This window comes from Cajanus cajan, chromosome 5, assembly GCF_000230855.2.
Source record: "Cajanus cajan strain Asha chromosome 5, NIPB_CcT2T_4, whole genome shotgun sequence".
Lineage (NCBI taxonomy): Eukaryota > Viridiplantae > Streptophyta > Magnoliopsida > Fabales > Fabaceae > Cajanus > Cajanus cajan.
The window spans coordinates 19,513,183-19,533,351 of NC_138521.1; the positions used below are offsets into that span (position 1 = coordinate 19,513,183).

At 32.4% G+C, this 20,169-nt stretch overlaps 2 protein-coding genes across 2 annotated transcripts; one reads left to right on the forward strand and one right to left on the reverse strand.

Moving 5' to 3' along the window:
- Window positions 1-938: 938 nt before the first annotated feature.
- On the forward strand, window positions 939-2,788 carry LOC109808779 (uncharacterized). The gene is made up of 4 exons (XM_083074309.1): window positions 939-1,929; window positions 2,017-2,123; window positions 2,277-2,681; window positions 2,771-2,788. Exons 1-4 carry the CDS (start codon window positions 939-941, stop codon window positions 2,786-2,788), a joined length of 1,521 nt encoding a protein of 506 aa, XP_082930435.1.
- A 1,731-nt stretch (window positions 2,789-4,519) lies between these two features.
- LOC109808095 (ubiquitin-conjugating enzyme E2-17 kDa) lies at window positions 4,520-7,125 on the reverse strand. Its single transcript, XM_020370928.3, has 5 exons — window positions 6,969-7,125; window positions 6,739-6,818; window positions 5,824-5,951; window positions 4,926-5,030; window positions 4,520-4,842 (listed from the first exon to the last, which is right to left on the reverse strand). Exons 2-5 carry the CDS (start codon window positions 6,806-6,808, stop codon window positions 4,699-4,701), a joined length of 447 nt encoding a protein of 148 aa, XP_020226517.1. The 5' UTR covers window positions 6,809-6,818; window positions 6,969-7,125; the 3' UTR covers window positions 4,520-4,698.
- Window positions 7,126-20,169: the final 13,044 nt, after the last annotated feature.

The window sequence follows — 20,169 nt, forward strand, 5'->3', positions numbered from 1 at the left end:
TTAAATATAATTCAACAATTTTTTTAATTTTTTTTATTAATTCAACTTCTTTTCTATTTCTATTTCAGCAGCTTATTTTTTTTAATTGTAACAGCCCAGCAACCCGCATGTGGATATTGTCCGCTTTGGCCGCAGCCCTCACGGTTTTGCTTCTGACAATGGCACGCATGCCACCCCAAAATGCGTCCACACAAGGAAGGTATCCACACCAATATATATGGCATGCTTCGTTCTCCTTCCTAACCGATGTGGGACTTCACAATCCACCCCCCTCAAGGGAGTCCAGCGCCCTCGCTGGCACACCGGCTCGGGTCCCGGCTCTGATACCAAATGTAACACCCCAGCAACCCGCATGTGGATATTGTCCGCTTTGGCCGCAACCCTCACGGTTTTGCTTCTGGCAATGGCACGCATGCCACCCCAAAACGCGTCCACACAAGGAAGATATCCACACCCATATATATGGCATGCTTCGTTGTCCTTCCTAACCGATGTGGGTGGACTGTGAAGTCCCACATCAGTTAGGAAGGAGAACGAAGCATGCCATATATATGGGTGTGGATACCTTCCTTGTGTGGACACGTTTTGGGGTGGCATGCGTGTCATTGCCAGAAGCAAAACCGTGAGGGCTGCGGCCAAAGCGGACAATATCCACATGCGGGCGGACAATATCCACATGCGGGTTGCTGGGCTGTTACATTTGGTATCAGAGCCGGTGTGCCAGCGAGGGCGCTGGACTCCCTTGAGGGGGGTGGATTGTGAAGTCCCACATCGGTTAGGAAGGAGAACGAAGCATGCCATATATATGGGTGTGGATACCTTCCTTGTGTGGACGCGTTTTGGGGTGGCATGCGTGCCATTGCCAGAAGCAAAACCGTGAGGGCTGCGGCCAAAGCGGACAATATCCACATGCGGGTTGCTGGGGTGTTACATTAATCATGAGCCAACCAATCTCTGCTGGAACTGAAATTAATCCCAATTCTGGTCCCACTCCTAGAACAGAAATGTTTAAGGCCACTGGTGACAATATTGATGTCTTTTGGAAGTGGAACAACTTAAAAGACAAAAATAATAGGAAGAGTGTCACGTGTGATTTTTGTCTGAAAACATCTACCGAAGGAATTACTAGAGCAAAAAAACATCAACTTGGAATAAAAGGCGATGTAGGTGCTTGTAGAAAAATTCCTGAGGATCTAAAATTGGAAATGAAGGCTGCCTATGAGAGTAAAAAAATTGCCTCAGAAGTATATATGGAGTGCGTAGATGAAAATCAAGAGGAGGATGACATCCAAGCCATTGCTAGAATTAAGAGACCTTCATCTACATCAAGTGAAGCCACTTCTGTTTCCAAGAGGAGGGGTATAAATGTCAAAGGTCCCCTTGATTTGCACTTTACTAGAAAGGCAGAAGAAAGTATCAAATTGAATAAGGGGTTGTGGCAAACAAGTTTAAATGATGCTTGTAACAAGGAAGCAAGAGCAAGGGTAATTCAATACATTGCTCGCTTTTTTTATCGGAATGGAATTGCATTTAATGTTGCTAGATCAAAGAGCTTCAAATTGATGGTTGAAGCTATTGGCACCTATGGTCCCCATTTAAAGCCACCAAGCTACCATGAATTAAGAGTGCCACTCCTTAAAAAAGAGTTGGAATACAGCAAGGGCTTATTGAAGGGCCATGAAGAAGAGAGAGTAAAATATGGGTGCTCAATTATGTCTGATGGTTGGACAGATAGGAAAAGTAGAACTTTGATTAACTTTTTGGTTAATAGTTCAATGGGAACAATGTTTGTGAAGAGTGTGGATGCTTTTGAATATACCAAGACCGGTGAGAAGGTATTTGAACTTTTAAATAGTTTTGTTGAGGAAATTGGAGAGAAAAATGTTGTTCAAGTAGTAACAAATAATGGAAGCAATTATGTTATGGCGGGTAAGAATCAATTATATTCTAATTTTATACTCATACAATTATAAGTTATAAATTCTAATTTTAATTATTTTGTTATTGTGTTTTTAGGCAAAATTTTACAAACTGTGAGATCACATTTATTTTGGACTCCATGTGTTGCTCATTGTCTTGATTTGATGCTAGAAGATATTGGAAAGATCCCTAAAGTTAAAAGGGTAATACAAAGAGGCATCAAGCTCGTGGGTTACATTTATAATCATACCTTGACCCTAAACACCATGAGGAAGTATACAAATAAGGTTGAATTGGTGAGGCATGGAGTTACAAGATTTGCTACCACCTTCCTTACTTTGCAATGATTGCATAAGTTAAAGGCAAATCTTAGAAGGATGTTTACTTCCGACGAATGGTTGCAATCAAAAGGAGCCAAAGAAGCTAAGGGGAAGAAAGCAACGGAGATTGTTCTTATGCCTACATTTTGGAGTGATGTTGTTTATGCTTTAAAGGCTATGGGGCCTATTGTACGTGTGTTGAGGTTGGTAGATAATGAAAAAAAATCGGCAATGGGTTACATTTATGAAGCAATGAAGAGGGCTAAGGAGGCAATTCAAATTTCTTTTAATCATAATGAAGAAAAATATAAGGATATATTTGCAATTGTTGATAGAAGATGGGATTGTCAACTCCATCATCCGTTGCATGCAGCAGGATATTATCTAAATCCTGAGTTTTATTACAAAAATTCAACAAGAATAGATGCTGATGATGAAGTGGTGGATGGCCTTTTCAAATGTATTGATAGGCTTTGTGAAAATAATGACATTGTAGACAATGTTCACAATCAATTGGCAATATATAAAAGGGCAGGAGGAAGATTTGACATTCCTGCAACAGTTAGAGCAAGGGTTAAAATGGCTCCTGGTAAGTGGGACTTTTCTTAAGCTTCAACTTCACTTACAAATTTTATAGTTATTTGATAATTTATTTATATAATAATATTTGCATTTATAGCTGAGTGGTGGAAGATGTATGGAGGACATACACCACATTTGCAAATTGTTGCCATTAAGGTACTAAGCTTGACGTGTAGCTCATCTGGTTGTGAGCGTAATTGGAGTATCTTTGAGCATGTAAGTTAATGAATTAGTGGATTTAAATTTGAGTTTACTATTGAAAATGAAAAATTAACTAACATCATTGTTAAATTATTATAGATTCACTCAAAGAAGAGAAGTAAGCTTGAGCACCAAAAGCTTCAAGACTTGATTTTTATTAAATATAATCAAGCTCTTCAATAACGCTTTGAGTGTCAAGATATAATTGATCCAATTGCTTTAAATGAAGTTGACGATAACAATGAATGGATGTTGGGAGAAGAGAATGATGAGGATGAATTTGAAGATGACTTGGTGTTTGATGATGATGTTTTGACTTGGAGAGATGTTGTCGAAGCAAGTGGTGCTGGTGAACCTTTGAAATACACTAGGAGACAAACACAAGTGAACAAGACATCAACAATTGCATCTACATCCAAGAAAGATAAAGGAAAAAAAGTGATGGAAGTACTAGAAGACGAGGATGATGATGAAGTAGAGGAAGAAGAAGAATATAATTCTAATGTTAGTGGGAGTGATGAATTTGAGGGAGAGGAAGACTTTAATCTTGATGAGGAAGAAGATTAAACTATAATGTTTAATTTTTTACTTACTTAGAACTTTAGCACTTTGTTTTGGAGACATTTTATATTATGTATTGTTTGAGTACTATGAACTTTTAATTATTAAAAATGTTTAATGCATGAATTTAGAGTTATTTTTTTTGTTTTTTTAGCTTTTATATATATTATTAATTATTTAATATACATAAATTAATATTAAAATAGCAATTATCCCGTTCCACGTCATCCCGCTATCCCAGTTTTAGTTTTAGGATCGACTGTTCCACTCTGCTATCCAGGATTGACTACTATACTTATAACACAAAATTAATATAATATATTCATTTCAAAATATACTAAAATATAAATACTTTAATTACCTTTAAGTTGTTTAATATTAACAAAATTTGATATACACATAAAATAATATGAACTTTCAATTTAACATTTAAATTTACAAAATTCACATTTAATATTTGAATGATGTAATACTTAATAAAAATTATACATGTGTAATTATAACCCCCAATCTCGTGAACTAGTTCCCATAAAGTCATAAACCCATCCAATTTTTTTGATCAAACATGCACAACACGAACCAACCGCGCACCCCCACCCGTATACCCACCTGTTTTCGCACCAAATAACTCAGAAACCCATAATGTGTTGTATTAGCTTATTCTATTATTGCCCAATACAACGTGCCAATGTCCTTTGTGTGTTTGTCTTACCTAATGCCCTTTGCTTTGTCTTTTGTCTAACTTCTACAATTAAATCAATGGCAGAAACACAACTTCAGGATGTTGGGAAAAAAGCCAGAGATAAATCTGGTCACCTTCCCAGATTTCCCCCAACGAGGCAACTATTAAGAATCTAAATACATAAAAATAAATGTAAACTGCAAAAGATTGACAGGGATATTCATTTAAAATGAATTAATAGAAACCAAGCAAATAAAATAAGTAGCGACTTCCATCCATAAACATAGTACGAAACTCTGCTTTTCCAATATTAAGGTTCAAAGTGGCTGGCATAAAACAGTACAGTTTCATATTTGTTTTGACCAATTCAACTCTATTTATTTACTACTATGGTAGAGAATAAGCAAAATATCTTGGAGATGAAATAGTGGCTTAGCCCATGGCATATTTCTGAGTCCATGACCGAGCAGTGGCCTCATACTTGGGTCTGTCAGTCTTGTACATATGAGCAATCTCAGGCACCAAAGGATCATCTGGGTTGGGATCTGTCAGCAGAGAGCATATAGACAGAAGGACCTGCAAAATTTCAACATTTAAGTATCCCTGACAAGAAAATTGATTATTAAAAATAAATAAATAAATAAAAACTATCAGATTACCTTGGATATTGTGAGGGCAGGGCTCCATTGCTCTTTGAGGATGTCAAGGCAGATACTACCATTACTGTTGATATTAGGGTGGAAAACCTTTGTGCGGAATGAAACCTTAGCATGATGAAAAATGAATGTCAGACAAACCACACGCACATGGTGGAATTATTAAATGCTCCAATCAAATGCCAAATCAAACCAACCACAGAAATGAAAAAATTGGCAGTAATTATCTCTACAATCCTTGAATATTCCCCACTCACCCCAACCAACCATTTTTTTAGCAATCTATGTTCTTGTTGTCGATTTTTTTTTTTTTGTCTTGCCATGGGTATCTCTGTGCTCACTAGGCCAGAGACAGTACTGTAACTGTCACCAGCTCGATGGATTTTCCCACACAGCAAAAATTGAAAACAGATTCCCCAATAGTTGGGTCGTCTCCACAATGTGAACATATGTTCAAGTAGTGGTAACTGATAATGATTCCCAACATTACTGACAAAAGTAAAAATAAAATAAAAACAGACAGTCCACAAAAGAACAAATCAATGATCAGTTGAGTTAATTAGATATGTAACATGGTCCACGACAAATCGTTCAATCCACCGCAATTGAGAATGAATTGACTTTCAGGAATTCTTCATCAATTTCAATAAACCATTAGTCCTTTACCAAACACAAGCTTGGATTTACTAAATTTCGCATCTATCAATAGATTCCCATTGGCTTATGCAGCTTAAAGTTAAACTTACAACTCTCAATGGAAAAAATCTCATAAAGGAAATCTGTGAAGCCATTGAATCAAAAAATATCATGATTATAACCCAAAAGAAAGTTGTCCCATAAGTGTGCGCATAAATATAGTCAGACACACGCAAAGTTTGAATAAAGTAGATTTTTTATTTACCTTGGGTGGTTTGAAGGGATAATCAGGAGGGAAATGAATTGACACAAGAAACACACCTCCAGCAAATGGGCTATCTGCAGGGCCCATAATTGTAGCTTGCCAATGGAACATGTCATCAGCCACTGGGCCTGAACATAATAAAAATTCAATTATTCATACACTTACTGAAAACAGTCAAAAGTTCTGACAGGTTTTAAGCAAACGAGAACCATTCGAGTCACTATCCTTTACTATGGCATTATTTTATTACTTTTACCATCAAGAACCAACTACCTAACCTGTGGTGCAACCCACCTCCAAATTTCAAATTTTCTAATTTACTAGTTGCAAAAGAATCAGGGCAACCACACACGTTGGTTACTATATCTCATAGACTTATTGTTAGAACTACCAACACAAACAAACACCCATACATACAGCCACAGGTGTATGTACACAACAAAGTAATCATTAAAAAAACATTGTCAAACACTCAAAAGATTATAAAAAATAAAAAGTTAAAGGACATAACTAAGTCCATCACAGGGCAATATTTTTTTTATCAGTAAAAAAGCTTAAAATGACGACACCAACCCTAAGGTTGTCCATATTACCCCAACCCCAACACAGTGCAACATAAATCACCATTATGTGCATCAAGGCATTAAATTTTATAGCGTTTTTCTTCATAAAACTGAAAAAAGAAAAATTTTGAACAAGTCCAAAACCCTTGCCACCGAGGCCAAAATCATGGTGGTGGACCCTTTTAAGAAAAGATTATTTTAAGACCTCGGGTAGTCCATAATTGCACAGTTTACAACACATTGGGTCAATCAAAAGCAAAATTCCACACCAAGATTACATTTTGAATCATCCAACAGCTGCGTGAATATTTAATTGAACAAGTGAAGAGCCAGAAAAAAGAGAGAAACATACCAGCACTGCAGGATGCAGGAGGATCTTTCTGCAGGTCCTTCAATTCCTTGTTGATTCGCTTTGATGCCATCTGATCAACACTGTTGACATTCACAGTGAAATATATATTTAAACACAAGCGCACACACACGCAACAATAGTAAAGTAATTATATATGCAAAGGAAATAGATGATTTAGAAGAAGAAGAAGAAAAGATGAAAGCAGAGGAGTGAGGAGAAAATAAGAGAACCTTGTTGGTGTTGTTGAGTTTAGGGTTTGGGGTTTGAGAGTGCGGTGGTGAAATTGAAGAAGGAAAATAGAAGACGCGTATCGAATGCGTGTGGAAGTGAAGGCGTTAAGTGCTGAAAATACGTACTCTCTCGCCTTCGCTTCTTGCCACGCACAGGGTTACCTGGCACACACCTATACGACCATATTTCTTTCGTCTTTTCAATTTCTTTTCTTAATATATAAATTATAAACAACCATATATATTATATTATATACCACCAGCTATCTTAACCAACAACATATTTATAACATTTTTTTAATCAAAATATTTTTTTACAGATTCTTTTCATTTTTATCTATTATATTTATTTATATTATCAATTTAATATTTTAAATTAAATCAATTAAATCTTACATATAATATAGGAATAACTATTTTGTACTATACAGATTTTAAGATATTTTCTTGGTTTAAAATATTTTTAACTTATTATAATTATTTATAAATTAAATTGAAATATTTTAATATAAATTATCAATAAATAAAATAATTTTATGTTCCAATATAAATTATTTATTATAAATTTAAAATGTGACATATATATATATTTATATTTAAAAATACTTGTTTATTCAAAATTTATATATTTAATTATATAGTTTATTTTAAATTTTAATTATATATTAATATGTACATTAGCTAAAATACTGACTACCAATATATAAAAATAATTTTACACTATAATATAAATTATTGATCATAAATTTAAAATATAATTTATATTTAGATATAATATTTATTTTTATATATAATTTATTTTAAATTTTAATTATATATAATAAAAGTTTAGATGGTGTATTTTACGTGTTAAAATATTAATAAAAAATTATGCTAAAATCAGATAATAATGCACAATTAACTATGATTTATAACTTATAAGGATATACAAGTGATTCTAAAGAATCAAATCAAGTTGTTTTATAATTACGGTACTAAAAAGATTGATTTCAAAACAGATTGATTTGTTCAAAAACTAAAAAGATTGTTTTTAATTTTTTTAGGAAAAATAAACTTAGGTATAATTGATTGCTGATGCATGATGGGTGAGGAAGAAAATAGTATCGAAAGATTTTTTTTGCTTTATTTGAGTTTATGTAGTTCCACAAAAATTAAGCGGGATCTGCTGTAATTTTTTAAAAGTTAAAAAAAAACTTTTTTTCTAGGGGAGTTAAAAAAACTTATTAACTATTATTTCACTTATATACCTTTTCTAATTTAAAATATGTTTTTTTAGTCTTTATAAGATATATAGATCTTTTTAATTTTTATATTTATAATTTTTTTAATATTTATAATTTTTATTATTAATTTTGTAACATTATCTTAGAGTAGTAAAGATCTTTAATTTAATTTCGTGAAAGTAAAGAAGAAAAAAAAAAGTCTCAATAATACGTATTATATGTGAAGGTACAAAAGAATTAGAAAATATTGAAATACTTAAATTAATACTTCTGTTACATCCACATTAAAGAAACAACATTACAAAAGTGACAGAGACTAAAAGAAGCAAAAAAAAAATTAAGATTAAAAAAATATATCTTAAATTATAGAAACTATATATAAAGAATAAAAAAGATAATATGTGTTAACTGTTAAAAATATTTATTTTAAATTATAGGGATTAAAAAATAAAATAAGTAAAATTATAAAAATTAAAAAAATATTTTAATTTTTTAAATATCAAGAATCTTTAAAAGAATATATTATTGTTTTAATATAATTGTGTATTTAGGTAGTTTAGGAGGGTGACTTTCTAATTTACGATTCAAATGAGTTTGGTCTTGAGGTTCGTGACCAATCTATTTAATCTGCATGTTATATATTTTTTTAAAATAAATTTATTATTTATAAACAAATAAAATAATTTTACATTAATTAGTTATTATGTATCAAGTGTTTGTTATTTGTACATTTTTGGATATATTTTGATAAGATATTATTGATATCGTCTGTTTAAAAGTGGTTCATTCTAATCTCTATAACTTTTAAGCTTGAGGTTGGGAACAAGTATACCATCTTAGATATATTCTGATATGGATCTGTTGAGTTGAGAGAGACAAAAATACGTAACAAATTGTCCTTTTTAAATTGGGTCAGATTCAAATCGACCTCATCACCTAATAGATAACCAATTAAGCTAGGAATAGCAGGTTGATAAGATAAATATGATCCCTCATACTTGGTATATGATTAACCGCTTAAACAAAGTCAAAATTAGTCCGACCCTAGATAATCTAGCCTAGAATCTTATCTTTAATAATCAAGATCAGGCACAAAGATATGATACCCAATGATAAGTAACTACCCTATCAAATCCTGAAATTCTCAAGGCTCATAAACTCATGATAGTCAAACATAAAAACTAGGGATGACAAGTAAACCCGTGGATAATACCCAAACTCCCCCGACTTTGACGGGAAATACTTGATTTGATTAAGTATGAGTACGAGTAACACCCGATTTATTGAATTAAGTATGGGGACGGGAATGAATATATACATATTCACCCCGTACTTGTACCCACTTTAAATTTCAAGAAACTTAATTTATTTTTTTTAGAATTTACTTAACATTTACATAACTCTTATTCTATTTTAAATTTATTTCAAATAAAATTTAATTAATGTAATTTTTTAATTGTTACTCTATATTAAATTTTTTATATACATTTTAAAAAAGTATTTAATTAATTTTTGATCGAGTACATGATAGGTACATGTATACTCGATACTCGATAGAGACGGAGATGGAGATGAAAATTTCATACCAGTTGGGTGTAAGGAGGGGGATGGGTATCAGATATAAGAATGGGGATGAGGACATACATATTACACTTTTAAATACTCTACACCTTTGGAGAAGTGACTAGGTTAATTCTAATGCGTTTTTCAAATTGGAACATTTTGATACTCATTGTGAGACTTTGGGAAAACTTTTCTACGACCACTACAACTACAACCCACAATCGCGTGGTTAAATTTCGGCTCTACCACTCGATGTTTCTTAATCATCCAACACGTTTATGTGGTTATCAAGCTTGAATATATATCCAAATCTTATATCTCATTTTCTTAAGGTCAGATTTTATTTTACCAAAACATGTGCAAATAATAATTGCGTAAAAAATATAGTTCAAAACTTATAAAATGCATCGGTATATATACTATATGAATTACTTTTTGATGATTTAATTTATTTATAAACTGAGCTAAACCTAACCAATTGACGTTGTACATGATGAGATGCTAGATATTCGACTTGAATTTTATTCATATAATGTAGCCCATTACAACTTATTTGAATATTATATTATGATTTTATTGTTATTTAAATATATAAGCTAATTTTAAAATGTTTAATCTGAAAAATTCGATATCCCTTTTTATACTTTTTATGTGTATTACCAAAATACAATCAATTTCGATAATCATTTTAGATAAGTTCACGGTTGATTGTTAACAAAAAAAAAAAAAAAAGTTGGAAATCAAAGATAATATCATCACTCTTATCACAATTTCCTTTCGTATAACAAATACAATAATATTGTTTCAATTTTTTTGTTATAATCAAGTAACATTATAATTGTTCAAGTAATTTGTTACCATTTTATAGAATCTTCATTATAATTATTTATTTAGAAATTAATATATTTATTACTAATTGATAGACTCTCTATTTAGGTACATAATATTTATTTTACATAATTATCATTATTAATTACTTATTACATGATATAAGGCTAATCTTAAAAAATCATTTGAAATTCAAATACTGTAATTTTCATGAAGATTTTTTTTTCAAATTTAAAAATAAGTGTATAAGTATACATTTTTGTCATTGTTTATTCAACCTCCAAAACATTTTTTGCCTATTTAAGATTCATAAAAATTGTCTCTAACAAAAATTCTCCCTATTACGCTTTTTTCTTATTTGTACAATCTTATCATTTTATTTAAATACTTTTTTGTACATTTATTTTATCTCTAACTTATTTTTTGTCCATGTGATTATTCTCATGAAATTTCTATTTTGATAATAATAATGTACAAAAACAAAAATAAAAAAATTAACTTGTTGAGATTTATTCGGCGTAAAAAATAAAAATAAAAGAGGATGACACTAGATAAACTTGTAAAATTGACTATTAGAAGATAATGTACAAAAAGAAATGATATCAAACATATTGTTCATTAATTATTGGTCATTATATATTTTATCAAATTATCAGTTTTGTTAATTTTTGTCAAAGTGCGTTTATTAATAAAACAAGCTCACATATTCATAACTTTATTGAAGTTTGAGTTTTGTCAATTACTCAAGATTACAAACTTGACCCCAAAGACACATGACTTGAATCGGTCATACACTAACAAGTGCAACGTGAGTAGAATCGACCATACATCACTTGCCACACGAAAACAAAAAAAATGAAGGCATGTGACTTGAATTGGTCATACACAAATAAGTGTGATGTGAGTAGAATTGATCGTACACCGACTGTCATGTGAAGACAAAAAGGCAAAGGCATGTGACTTGATTTGATCGTACACCAACAAGTGTGTGGTGAGTAGAATTGGTCATACACTAACTACCACACAAAGACAAAAAAAAAAGAATGCATGTGACTTGAATCGGTCCTACACCAACAAATGCGACATGAGTAAAATCAGTTGTACATTGACTTCCACGTAAAGACAAAAAGTGAAGCCTTGTGACTTAAATCAGTTGTAAACCAACAAACACAATGTGAGTAGAATCAATTGCATGTTGACTGCCACATGAAGATAAAAATGCAAAGATTCATGACTTGAACTGATTGTACATTGACAAATATGACGTGAGTAGAATTTGGTTGTACATTGACTATCACATGAAGAATAAAAAGCTAAGGCTCATGCCTTGAATTGGCGTACATCGACAAGTGTAGCATATGTAGAATCTATCACAGTAACTTCCACATGAAGATATTAAAGTCATGGTACTACTGATATCATCTAGAAAACATACTAGGGTTAATTTGATATCGATTGTTTGAAGATTGCTTTGTTGTAACCCCTATGACTTTTAGGTTTGGGACTGGTGGACAAGTGTACCTTCCTAGATATATCCAAATAAGATACTACTAATATTATATGTCCAGAGAGTGCTTCTACCTAACACCCGTGCCTTTCAGGCTTGGGAGTGGCTAGAATCGATCATACACCGATTGTCACGCGAAGACAAAAAAATGAAGCCACATGACTTGAATCAATCATACATTGACAAGCGTGACTTGAGTAGAATCAATCATACACTGACTGCCATATGAAGACAAAAAAGCAAAGACTCGTGACTTGAATTGGTTGCACACTAACAAGTGCAACGTGAGTAAAATCGATCGTAGATCGACTACTACGTGAAGATAAAAATGTGAAAACTTGTGACATGTATCAGTCATTCACCAACAAACACGACATGAGCAAAATTAGTCTTACATTGACTGCCACATGAAGAATAAAAAGCAAAGGCTCGTGACTTGAATCGATCATACATCGACAAGCGCGACATGACTAGAATTGATCATACACCGATTGCCACATGAAGTAATTGAAGACATAGTATTACTAATATCATTTGGAAAATGTAATAAGGTTAATCTAATATAGTTTAACCAAAGAGTGTTTTGTCCAAACCCTAACACCTTTCAAGCTTGAGCCAGTGGGCAAGTGTACCTTCCTATATATACTCCAACAAGATACTATTGATATCTTTTGTTTAAAGAGTGTTATGCCTTAACCCCTACGCCTTTCAGGTTCAGGGCTAGTGGGCAAGTGTATCATCCCAAATATATTCTGACATGGACTTGCCAAGTTGGGAAAGACAAAGATAAGTAACAAATTATCTCATTCTTAAATTGGGTTAGGTTTGGACCAACCTCATTGCCTAATAGATAATCGATCAAGCTAAGAATATGGGGGTTGAAAAAGATTAATATGATCCCTCATACTTAGTATATGCCTAACCGATCACGTTTAAAGGAAGTCAAAATTAGTTTAACCCTGGATAATCCAACCCAAAATCTTATCTTTATTAAACAAAATCACGTACTAAGATATGATATCCTATGAAAAGTAATTATCCTATCAAATCCCAAAATTTTGGGGGCGCATAAACTCATGACAATCGAGTATAAAAACCCTAACCTTAGAGTAACACTACAAAAAAATGATAAATAGTGGAGGTTATTTTGCGGAGGTTTTAAAACCCTCCTTAAATTATTAAAATCTACAATTTTTTTATTTAATTTGTGGAGGTTTATAACCTTCGCTAATTAAAATATTATTTTAATTTATAGAGGTTTATAACCTCCTTTAATTAAAAATTATTTTCCCGTTTAAATTTTTTTTCTCTCTAAAAGATAAAACAAAAATACCCCTCTGTTACACATATTCACTCCCCTCTCAAAAGAAATCAGAAAAAGAAATCCTTAAACCCTTTATACCAGTACGTGGCTCCTTAGTGTTTCCTAAATCTCGCGATTATTCCAAGTGCCCCCCAAAGTGAACCTTAAATCTTGTGGTACTTTCAACCCGTAACACAACTTTATGGAGGTTTTCATTTGTTCTCATTGTTGCTCTTCTCACCCTTACAACAACTCTATAGAGGGTTTTTTTTTTCTTGACTTAGACATTATTGTTGCATATATTGCATCTTGCTTTTGAAATGGATAGGCAATATTTAATTGTTTTTTGATAACATATGCAGTATTTGTTGAATGGAAGCCCCTTGTTTATGATAATGAACATGGTATAGTTCTTGTAAGCACTACAACATATCATAATTCACCAAATGCAAATTTGTTTATGATAATAAGCTTTATGATATTGGTTGAAATTGGGCTTGCCTATAAATTTGTGTTAATTTAGGATTTTATTTCCCTTATGACCTTTATCCCTGCTTTGTAAATATATAGAGGAAAAAAATGTTTACTCCCCTTTCTTTTGTTTAAACATTTTCGAAACACATGATTCCCTCCCTGCAAATATTTGTCAATTCCATAAAAGTGAGATAACACTACTAAAATATCAACAGTAGAGCAAGTAGTTAGCAATAATAAAATATGAGCAATTATTCCCTATTCTCTAATAATTGTATTCAATTTTAGACTTTGACGTATATACTTTATATTAAAGGCCCAACAATGCCAGATTCCTTTATTGCCATGTGTAATAATGAGGAGCTTCTATCATTGAAATACTCTTTTATTTCCATGTATGATCAAAGCCTACAAACTAAAATAATTCCAACGCACTTATTTGCATAGCTAAATTCTCTATCTTCCAGAAGTCTCTCTTGTTCCAGGATTTTTCTATCAATTTCCTCTTTTAAAGTTTGTATTTGAATCACATACTTAGAATTCTCTTGGACTTTTTCTGCTAGCTAAACTTCTGAGTCAGATTTTTGGTGTTGGAGGGACTTCACTTCTTGTTGTAATTAAAGCATTCACCTTACTAGTAATGTTTTGGATTTGAGTCAAAGTTTGATTACTTTTAAAAATGATCTACTCTTCTAGTTCATTTTTCTGTGCATGTAATGTGCCTATATCAACCAACAACTTGTTTACCTAAGATGTTAAATCTATCATTTTAGAAGATGACTTGTTTTCATTATCTTCAAGTTTCTTCATCATAGGAGATACATCATTATCTAATGTGTTGTATCCCTGGAAACTTGTTAGTGTAATACACAATGCACTCTTAAAATTGTTTTACATATGTCTATAGTTAATTAGTTTATTCATATTAGTAAGATAGTACATTTTGTAATTGGCAGGGGTGCTTATTTGGACTAAAATACATTTTTGCATGTGGATCTTATAGTTGATCAACAATATTGAGCTACATCTCCTTGTGAAAATCATCTTCTAATTTTATTCATTTTGGATAACTTTTAACACTCTTTATCTCAAATTTGACTATAGATTATCAATAATCTTTGTTTGGTCTATATTTAAACATACAGGATCAAAACAATAATCATGCTTTAGTTTGGAATATTAATCCAAGTGTTTGGAATTGATTATTTTTAGAATTGATTGTCATGATGAGGTAGTATGTGTGATTCACATGTGGATATAGTATGTGTGATACACCTTCATATACATAATATGTGATACACCTTTGAATGTAGTATGTGTGACTAAGTGTTTTTTTCTTTGCTTATTTCAGCCAAATGATACTTCAAATGTTCCGAATACACATTTGGATGCAAGAGGATCTTCTAGTGCTAACAACCATTAGTTTTCTTTTGATGTATTAATTTTGGATTTAAAGTTTAGTACAAGACTAATTTTACATTGTTATAGATTTTATGTCATATTTTGATTTACAATTGAAATTTGAATTGTAACTCTTTCAACTATAAATTGTTATTTTGGTTATTAGTAATGGAATTTCTATGTTCACATTATGAGTATTTTCTATTAGATTTTTTTTTTATAGATTCATAAGAAAATGGAAAATTTTAATACATGTAGATTAGAAAATTAAAATAAGTATGTTATGTACAGGAAAATAAATAGGATTGTAAATTGTAACAAAATGTATCAAATAATGACTATTATAGTTAATTTACTATAAAACCTCCACTAAATAACCTCTATCATTAGCATGCTTTAAAACTTCCTTTTAAAAAACCTCCATAGTTATTATAGCTAGCTTTAAAACCTCCTTCAAAATACCTCCACAATTAGTGTAGGTTTAAAACCTCCTTTAAAAAACCTTTATAGTTTATGTAGGCGTAAAACCTCCACAAAAAAACCTCCGCAAAATACTCTCGATACCAGATACTAGAGGTTTATAAAAACTGTCACTAATTATTTGTGCCGAGTGTAACCACAAAGGTTTTTAAAAACCTCTGTGATTTATTTTGCAGAGGGTAAAAACCTCCACTAAATGCAAAAATAACCTCCATTATTTAGCACATTTGTTGTAGTGTAAGGACAAGTAAATTTCACTTTTGAATGTTCTTACGTTGAAGAAGTAACTAGGTTAACCGTAGTACATTTTCTATACAAGAATAATAGTTAATTACTATTATGGGTGTTCAAAACCGAATTGAACCGAAAATAAAATTGAGAACCGATCCAAAGAAATCAAAAACTGAAAAAATTTGATAAAGTTTGGATTTTTTTGGATGTGTTTTTCAGAGAACTGACTGATTCAGTCGGTTTTTGGTTAAGTCAGCTAGAACTGAACCAAAATTGACTGAATTACAGTGCTATCCATGACTGCGTCTGTGTGCATGAGTGTAGGTTAAACTACAGGTCTCTCACTCTCATTCCCAAATTATAAGTCTTCTCTACTAGTGTCGCCTCTCTCCCTCTAACCTAAGTGCCCTTCTTCGCCCGTCCGTTGTTCTCTCCCCCTTACCTAAGTGTCTTCCTTTATCATTCTCTCCTTCTAGCCTTTGCGCCTCCGTCCATCGATGTATCTTTATTCGCTTCTCTCTCACTTGAGTGCCCTCCTCTATGGCTTTGTCATTCTCTGCCTCTGTACCTTCGTGTGACTATGTCGCACTACTACCTCTCTATTCGCTTCTCCTCTAACGTTCTCTTCCAAGAGCGAGAGTCTATCTCTTTTGAGTCTTTTCCTTTTCTTTTATTTAAAACTCTTTCTTTCTACTGTGTGGGTATTGGAGAATAGCGCATAGCTAATAGCAGTTGGTTCCACTGTGTGGGTATTGGAGATAATCACAAGTTCACCACATTGTCATCACTATGGAGGTAATTATCATTTTCTCTATAATCACAAGTTCACAATAATGTTCTCTATATATGAAAGCAATTTTACGGTTCCTATTCTTTTATGTGTTTATTATGTCCCTTGCTGTAGAAGTGTGAAATGCACCAGAGGTGCATAGTTATGTACATGGGTAATATTATTTAGAATGTATAATATCATAATGGTTATTTGATACAATGTAGTATTATTTGATGGTTTGTAACCTTGTGTAATGTTATGTAATTATGATTGTATACAAAAAAAATGTAAAAAAATCACAAAAATTGAACCGCAAATTATTGGTTCGATTCAAGTCAGATATTATAAAAAACAAAAACCAAACTAAACTGAATTCCATCAGTTTGAGTGACTTTTCAGTTAAAAACTGAACTGAATTGAACTAATAACACCCCTAATTATTATATATAAAGTGTTGACATATTTTTATTATTGATTGATGTAGAAGATATTTAGTTTTTTCATATTTTATTAGATGCTTAAATGATACAAACATTTATATTTTTTCTTTTCATGATTTTAACATTACTTAATAGTTGAAAGTTGTCATATTTTTAGTTAGTTATAATAGTTTTGAAATTTCATTTAACTTTTTTATTTGACTTCATGGTTTGGCCTGCCAACTTGTAATCCAATCAATGCAAAACACGGACCACTTATCAAATTTTATAGCTCCTAAGCTTTAATTATAACTTAAATAACATAACTTATATGCATAAATGGATCAAATTAATATTAAGGCGAGTCAATCCAATGGGCAAATTTCAAGAAAAAGTTGTAATAACTAATAACTTATCGAGTTGCGAGTGTTTCATATTAATTTAGGGATTTGATTTATTTATAAAGTTACAAAATTTGATGTTTGATGTGTCTTACTGGATGCTAATGTGAAAGTTGCAATTTTATCATTTACACAATTCAAGGTGGCTATCTTGAACTTGAATAGTGATGAACTCAGGAATTTGAAATGTTCATAAATTTGTAATATTAAATATATAATTCCTTCTCTAAACAAAACGCCACCCTTGAAGGACTTGATCCAAGGAGTCCAAAGCATTCCTTGCTTTTGTTCACCATATCTTCTTCAATGGAAGCAAGGATGCCATCAGAAGATAAAAGCAATCCTAAAACATTAAAAAGAACATACAAAGAATACCTAAAGGCACATACAAAAATTGATTCACAAGAATTAGAACATGAATCAAAAACAAGCAAGACAATGTGAGTTTGTTCTATAGATTTATTAATGTGACACAAGAACAACTCAAGGCACACAAACTCAAGACAATAAAAGGAAACACATGTAGGAACATTTTAGACACAATATAAGATGTTTTTGACCGAACAAAATTGAAAGAAAAAGCTCAAGAACAAATTACCAAGGAGACCTAGCTCTGATACCAAATGATGGAAAACTTGTTGAGAAATCGGATTGATGTTGATTCCTCTTCAAGCTTCTCCCTATATCTTTGCCTCCTTGATTCTTCTCAAGCTTCTCCAAGGCTTCTAATGGAAGGAGAAGCCTTGGAATCACCACGGTTGGTGAAGAACACCCTTCAAGAGGCGCCACTCCTTGGAAGGAAGATAAGCCCCTTCAATCCTCACCACACTCTTCTATGAAAAGGATAAAAGAATTGGATGAATATCAAAAAGGTTTAAGACTTTTGGAAGAGAGAATTTTCATGCAAATTCTGATCTCACTCAATCAATGTCATCAAAAGTGATTACAGAGGTGAGAAAAAGGTTTATATAGGGTGAGGGAAACTTATGGTGCAAGCTAGGATAACTATGGTTCAAGAGAACCATGGTTAGCTTAGTTTGACCGGTCTAGTTAGCTTAGGAGGCTTGTGGAGCAAGCTTCTAACTTAGAAGCTTGGGAAGCAAGCTAAGTTAGAAGCTTGTCGCACAAGATTCCCAAAGTGTGCAAGAGAAGCTAAGCAATTCGGCTAAGGAATCCAAGCTAGGCGGCCCACTTGTCTTTTTCCATATTTAATCCAATCCAAAAACTTGGAGTTGGTTTAGTTAGGTTCACCATATGATGGTGAGACCTAGCTAAGTCAATTCCTTGGAAAATATGGAACAAAACAAGCCCAATATGTAAAATTTGGCCTAGGCCTAGTTCTGGCCCAATTATTAGTTGCACCTACACACCTTGCTATTTGTCACCCCACTTTTCCTACTGAAAAATACAAAAATGAATGACCCTTAATACAACGAGCAAAAGTCTCCAAGTAACATACCCTAAATTCCTAAAGGATAACCTAAAATAAAAGAAAGAAAATGCCTCACAAATACAAAGGCAAAATACACCTATACAAGTATCTACTATATACAAGGTACAAGAAATCAAACTATATAATGTATGTACAATAGAGACTATGAGACTAAAAAGAGGAATCATACTCAATACTCATATTGAGCATAGGTCTAAGAAGCACCTCCTCTGTAGAAGCCTCCTCTAGCCTCCTAACCATGGACCATGTTAAAGGCCCAATGGTCTTCAAGTGTGAGCCTTCTTGGATTAACCTTCACCCTTCTTGGTCTTACCTCTTCCAAAGGGATCCTTGGGGATTAGATTTCCATCAATGTGTCTCTAGCATTTCATTATAGTTTGTGGTCACCAACCGATGAAATTCCATGGGAGAATGATTGACATTTTCTTGCATGCAACTCCTAGCTCCCTTGAATTACTTTCATGATCCAAAAACTCAAGAGAAATTAAACAAATGGTGAGGTAGAGATGTGTTTGGGCACATCACTACTCAATGGAAGAGATAAGAAAGAAAGGTGAAACACTTGCCATAAGGAGAGTTTTCTTGATGAAAGTGCTTAAGAAAATGAATTCTGCTAAGTGACTCAAGATATAATTGGGGATAGAATTCAAAAAATGAATCTCACATATCTCTAAAAAGTGATGCAAAACTCAAGCATTTAGGCTTGTATAAACCTTGAAATTTGTGGAGTAAGCTAGGTTAACATAGGTTCAATCTGAACCATGGCAGCTTAACCTTGATTAAACTAGAGGCCTAGTTTGAATTTGAAATTTACATTTGGTTGGTCCTAGGTGTAACCATGTGCTACTAGATTTAAGGAAGTTAAAACTTAATTTGCCTGTCATTTAAGTTGCTTTTGAATTGGATTTCGACAAGTCCATGTGCACCTCCCACATGGCCCGTCACATGGCTTGTTTAATCAATTCAAAATGTAAGAGAGAAATTACAATAAAGTCCTTACACCACTTGGCCCAAAATACAATTCCCAAAACAACTAGACTACTTGGCCTAAAATACAAGGTTCAAACTAAAGAAAATATGTACAAGTATATGGTAGGTATTAGGCTAATATATTTAGTGGCTCTATAGCCACCAGATTTTGTCCGA

Excerpts from the sequence above, each read along its gene's own strand:
- LOC109808779 (XM_083074309.1), top strand. The coding sequence starts at position 939 with ATGAGCCAACCAATCTCTGCTGGAACTGAAATTAATCCCAATTCTGGT. Across the intron at positions 1,930-2,016 it reads AAGCAATTATGTTATGGCGG|GCAAAATTTTACAAACTGTG; the intron begins GTAAGAATCAAT and ends TTGTGTTTTTAG. Across the intron at positions 2,124-2,276 it reads AGATCCCTAAAGTTAAAAGG|TTAAAGGCAAATCTTAGAAG; the intron begins GTAATACAAAGA and ends TGATTGCATAAG.
- LOC109808095 (XM_020370928.3), bottom strand. The coding sequence starts at position 6,808 with ATGGCATCAAAGCGAATCAACAAGGAATTGAAGGACCTGCAGAAAGAT. Across the intron at positions 5,031-5,823 it reads ATCCCTTCAAACCACCCAAG|GTTTCATTCCGCACAAAGGT; the intron begins GTAAATAAAAAA and ends CATCATGCTAAG. Across the intron at positions 4,843-4,925 it reads CTGCCCTCACAATATCCAAG|GTCCTTCTGTCTATATGCTC; the intron begins GTAATCTGATAG and ends GAAATTTTGCAG.